Raw genomic sequence first — 6,000 nt, 5'->3', positions numbered from 1 at the left:
TAGGATCTATCGCATGCCTGCGTTTCACCAATCAAATACAGTCACTGGTGACGTTTGACTCCGTTTCACCAATCAAATACAGTCACTGGTGACGTTTGACTCCGTTTCACCAATCAAACAGAGCCAGGCGGACACAGGATTAACTGCACATAAAGTTTCAGCTGCAAACAACAAGCTTAAGCTTACATGAACTCAACGTCAAATTTGAGGAAGCACATCGCGGTAAGTAACGTTAGTAGATATTTTGGCTGTCACCGTAGGCTGATGTTAGCTTCCCTGCTATGAATCACTGTCAAATGTACATCGTGTGGGGACATTTATTAACGCACTGCAGCCTCATAGACAGACACACACACACACACACACACATGCACAGTCGCACACACGCATGCATAGAAACACCAATCAGTGTGTTCCCAGGTGCAGCCCACACTTATCAGTTTATGGTTTGCGTAAAGGCTAACTTGTTATTTTCCTTTGTAATCTCCGCCTACTGAGCCTATGGTGCTGTTAAGTTATTGTGGCTTAATTTGCCTTCATTTTTATAATGTTAATGTATTATTATTTAATATATATTATTGTTTTAGTTGCTTAAGAGATATCCCTGGCTCTGAATTTGCTCATTGCTATTTTTATGTTTTTGTGCATTATTTGTTGCCGTCATCCTTAAACAAACAGGTTACTCATCAGTTACTCAGTACTTGAGTAGCTTTTTCACAACATACTTTTTACTTTTACTCAATTAAATATTTGGGTGACTACTCCTTACTTTTACTTGAGTAATAAATCTCTAAAGTAACAGTACTCTTACTTGAGTACAATTTCTGGCTACTTCTGTCCATAATAGGAACATGTTGCACAAAATACTAACACAACAATATATCACAGCATTAATATCTATGTAAACAATATAAATAAATTTAGCATGGGATTACTAAACAAAAAATATTATATTGTATTTGTTTTAAACAGTATAAAAATGTGCTGTAAAGGATTTTTGCTTTTTTCCCCCCTCCATATTTGACCATGAATGACTAACCTGTTTAGAGTTTGGCTTTAACTTCACCTAATTAAGACTCAGTGCATGGACCGCTGATTGGATAAATAAAGGCCATGAGTGTGAGTGTTGGAAATACAAACTATCAACTGATTAGTGAGTCGTCAGGTGTGCAAACCTTTTCCACCAATACAGAAAACATTTGTGTCGTGATTTATTCAAACAAAATTGCATGCATTTAATTGTTGCTGTATGATTTAAAAATAAATAAAATAGCTGCAGGCCGAATATTGCCATTACAAATCAAACCTTGGACACCCGAGCACAAGATGACCACATTCATTCAATTTCCAGAATGCTGTTAAGTAGGGAAAATAAGGGTACACCTTTGATTCATGGTAGGGGTGGGCATCCAAGTATCGACGGTATTGATACCAATGGTGTATCAAAAGATTTCCAAATACATTTTTATTTTCATTTCATTCACTCAATAATGAATATAGATAACTGATACAACATTACAATAAACCATCAAAGAAAAAGAGCAGAAATAAACATATTATCTGCCCCATTCACACAAATACAACATTAGACAAAAAAACAACAACAACAAAAACAAGACAAATAATAATAAAAAATTCAGCTTACTCAAAGTCATATCTTTTCATCATCATCATCATCATATATATATTTTTTTTACATTTGTTTTAAATACAGAAAGATATTTTTATTATTTTGGTCCACGAGACGAGCTCAGGCCCGAGCGAAACCGGCGGAGTTTCTGGGTGTTGTTGATAAATGGCTTTCGTTTTAGAGTAGAGTTTTAACTTGCACTTACAGATGTAGCGACCAACTGTAGTTTCTGGCTGTTCCTGAGCCCATGTGGTGATATCCTTTATACACCGATGTCGGATTTTGATGCACTACCGCCTGAGGGTTTGAAGGTCGGTAATATAATCGCTTACTTGCAGTAATTTCTCCAAATTCTCTGAGCCTTTCGATGATATTACGGACCGTCGATGGTGAAATCCCTAAATTCGTTGCGATAGCTCGTTGAGAAATGTTGTTCTTAAACAATTTGCTCACGCATTTGTTCACAAAGTGGTGACCCTCGCCCCATCCTTGTTTGTGAATGACTGAGCATTCCATGGAAGCTGCTTTTATACCCAATCATGGCACCCACCTGTTCCCAATTAGCCTGTTCACCTGCGGGATGTTCCGAATAAGTGTTTGATGAACATTCCTCAACTTTCTCAGTCTTTTTTGCCAATTGTGCCAGCTTTTTTTTAAACATATTGCAGGCATCAAATTCCAAATGAGCTAATATTTGCAAACATAGTTTCTTAGTTCCAACATTGAATATCCTGTCTTTGCAGGCTATTCAATTGAATATAAGTTGAAAAGGATTTGCAAATCATCGTATTCTGTTTTTATTTACCATTTACACAACGTGCCAACTTCACTGGTTTTGGGTTTTGTACATTGCGTTTATTGTTGAATTCATGTATTGTTTCCGAAATCGGGGAATATGTTCTTGCACACAGGAAGATTTTGGGTGCAGGAGCCAATCGCAGTTTTTGCTTTTGTTTTGTTATTTTGCATGAACAATTGTTAATAATAATAGGAAATGAGATAATGGTTTTATTAATTTGTTGATGTTGTTACATTATCTTCATTGTATTACATTATTCACGAGAAAGTGTGTTGATCTTTTTTTGGTTTGTTTCTCCTGTGTTTTATTCTGGTTGTAATCATTAAAAATGTTAGCCAAACTAGTAAGTAATTCATTGATCATGAAGGATATCAAATAAAATGTATCGGCTTCAAGTGGAATCACATTTATTGTTACCTGTTCAAGTGCGCCACTCAGCGGTCATAGACTGTATTAAAGACTAACGGAAATGTTTCGGTTTGACGTAAAAATTTTATTTAAAAAAAAAAGGTGTATATCTTGTAATAATACATGATTGTGTTTAACCGTAAATTTAGACTTATATATAGTACATTTCCGAAATATTGCCTTGCATTTCCCGATTCATAATACGTCACGGCCACCGTAGAAGCGTCCTTGTCACGTGACACACATGTTGACAACTATGACTGCACACCCACTTTATTTAATGTTGAAATTTATAAATAAAGGTTTAAAAAAAAAAAATTAAATTAAAAAAGTTTGTTGTAATTACCCCGGCGCTGTTTTGTACTGTTTTAATACTGTTTTGTAATGTTTTTGTACTTACTTTGATTATTATTGCTAAACTGTTTGCAAACGTTGAAATTTATTGATAAAGGTTAAAAAAAAAATTTAAAAAATACTGGCCTTCATGGCCTAAATGTTGACTTCCGGTTCTCGTGTCAGTAATCTGACCAAAAACGGATTTCTGACACGAGAATCTGAGGTCAATATTTATTGTTTTTGTTTTTGCTGACTACTTATTTTAGTTTTTTGTCGAATATAATACAAATTAAACGGTGTTTTGGATGTAGTTATTGTTTTTCGACACTGAATTTTTTATTTTTTTTTCAGCTTAATTTTCTTATATTTCAAAATACAATTCTTCTTCTTTTTCTTGAAAAACAATTGTTGCAATTATTTTGTTTTTGTGCTCATTTTGATTATTATTGTAACTTATTTTTATGGGCTTTCCTCTTTGTGATGTTAAGTTCATGTTATGCGCTGTTATACAGTATATGCCCTGAGCTCTTTTTTTGAAAGCGCTAAAAGCGGAAGTGATGACACGTTATAGTGGAGCGGAGGTTTTTGAAAGAAAGAAAATAAAGTGGTCCTCGTGTAAAACTTGAGCCTCTGGGTTTATTATTTTGTAGTTTTGTACAGTATAGGCAACATTTATAAACCCTCAGATACATTATAACGTGTCATCACTTTCGCTCTTAGCGCCTTCAAAATAAGAGCTCAAGGCATATACTGTATATATAACACCACAAAGAGGAAAGCCCATAAAAATAGGCTACATTATTATTTTTCAATTGTTTGTAAATGTTGCAATTTATAAATAAAGATTTACTAAATAAAAAAAAAAATAAAAAAAAGATATACCCACTTTACAGCATCCACATAATAGCTAACATAATAACTAACGGACATGTTTCGATTTGAGGTAACAAAGTTTATTTTATTTTATTTGTGTATATCTTGTAATAAAACATTATTGTGTTGAGCTGTAAATGTAGACTCATATATATAGTACACTTTGCCTTGCATTTCCCAATTCAAATTACGTCACGGCCACCGTAGAAGCTTCCTTGTCACATGACACGAATGTTGACAACTCTCGCCATGATACACCCACTTTACAGCATCGACATATTATTCTGTTTTTGTAATGAGAACGTAGCTATTTAATGACGTTTTACACCACATGGCAGTCGTCTGGCCTGGATGCCGTAGCCCAGGTATGTAAAGTCTCGTTTTGGCTTTTGACCGGCGGCGGGAAGGGTTGAGCGAGCTAACTTTACAGCTAGCTGACTAACTGAAGCTAAGTTAGGTATATTGTTTCCACCCATCCATTTTCTACCGCTTGTCCTTTTTAAAAGCAATACCTTGTGCCACAGGAGGATTCTCTGCTGCTCGTTGCTAATTCTTGCCAAGGATGGCTCATGCTTGCAGTGGTCAGTCATCGCTTGTCAACAGCCTGGCAACACTTCTACGAAATGATGGTGAGTTGTTTTTTTTCTTCTAAATTAAATTTTAATATATCGCAGAAGGTAAACAGTATGTATTCAAGCGTTTTAATATCGGCCGATATTGATAATTATTGAATTTTTTAATGACCTGTCGAAAACCGCACTAAAAGAACACCTCCAAACAACTTCAACCCTAAACTAACACCCTCCCTTCCACATCCCACCTCCCCGGATTGTAAATAATCAAATGTAGATACTTGTTCTTATGCTTTCTGATCTCTCTCTCTATGTCCACTACTTGCTGTACACGTCAGACCTACACTGTTTCAATGTCCATTTCTCTGATGATGCAATTGTTGATGACTAAAGTGCTGATATCAACCAAACCTAACCGCCCACACCCCCCTCCACATCCCACATCCCAGATTGTAAATAATTCAATGTATATACTCTGATGATTAACTTGTGTGATGACTGTATTATGCTGATAGTATATACAGTGGGGCAAAAAAGTATTTAGTCAGCCACCGATTGTACAATTTCTCCCACTTAAAATGATGACAGAGGTCTGTAATTTTCATCATAGGTACACTTCAACTGTGAGAGACAGAATGTGAAAAAAAAATCCAGGAATTCACATTGTAGGAATTTTAAAGAATTTATTTGTAAATCATGGTGGAAAATAAGTATTTGGTCACTTCAAACAAGGAAGATCTCTGGCTCTCACAGACCTGTAACTTCTTCTTTAAGAAGCTCTTCTGTCCTCCACTTGTTACCTGTATTAATGGCACCTGTTTGAACTTGTTATCTGTATAAAAGACACCTGTCCACAGCCTCAAACAGTCAGACTCCAAACTCCACTATGGCCAAGACCAAAGAGCTGTCAAAGGACACTAGGAAAAGAATTGTAGACCTGCACCAGACTGAAGAGTGAATCTACAATAGGCAAGCAGCTCGGTGTGAAAAAATCAACTGTGGGAGCAATTATCAAAAAATGGAAGACATACAAGACCACTGATAATCTCCCTTGATCTGGGGCTCCACGCAAGATCTCATCCCGTGGGTTCAAAATGATCATGAGAACGGTGAACAAAAATCCCAGAACCACACGGGGGGACCTGGTGAATGACCTGCAGAGAGCTGGGACCAAAGTAACAAAGGTTACCATCAATAACACACTACGCCGACAGGGAATCAAATCCTGCAGTGCCAGACGTGTCCCCCTGCTTAAGCCAGTGCATGTCCAGGCCCGTCTGAAGTTTGCCAGAGAGCACATGGATGATACAGCAGAGGATTGGGAGAATGTCATGTGGTCAGATGAAACCAAAATAGAACTTTTTGGTATAAACTCAACTCGT

The 6,000-nt window shown here is 36.4% G+C and overlaps 1 protein-coding gene across 2 annotated transcripts in view; it reads left to right on the top strand.

The window, feature by feature from the left end:
* Positions 1-4,255: 4,255 nt before the first annotated feature.
* The window catches only part of stk11ip (serine/threonine kinase 11 interacting protein), a 48,224-nt gene continuing 46,479 nt past the window's right edge, over positions 4,256-6,000 (top strand). For both annotated transcript variants that reach the window (XM_061985327.1, XM_061985326.1), the window contains exons 1-2: positions 4,256-4,411; positions 4,571-4,675. In XM_061985327.1, the coding sequence (XP_061841311.1) occupies positions 4,609-4,675 (67 nt within the window). In that variant the 5' untranslated portion in view covers positions 4,256-4,411; positions 4,571-4,608. The remainder of the gene's footprint in view (positions 4,412-4,570; positions 4,676-6,000) is intronic.

The sequence above is a fragment of the Nerophis lumbriciformis genome, linkage group LG23 (assembly GCF_033978685.3).
Source record: "Nerophis lumbriciformis linkage group LG23, RoL_Nlum_v2.1, whole genome shotgun sequence".
In the NCBI taxonomy this organism is placed as follows: domain Eukaryota; kingdom Metazoa; phylum Chordata; class Actinopteri; order Syngnathiformes; family Syngnathidae; genus Nerophis; species Nerophis lumbriciformis.
This window is presented reverse-complemented; position numbering and strand designations above follow the sequence as displayed.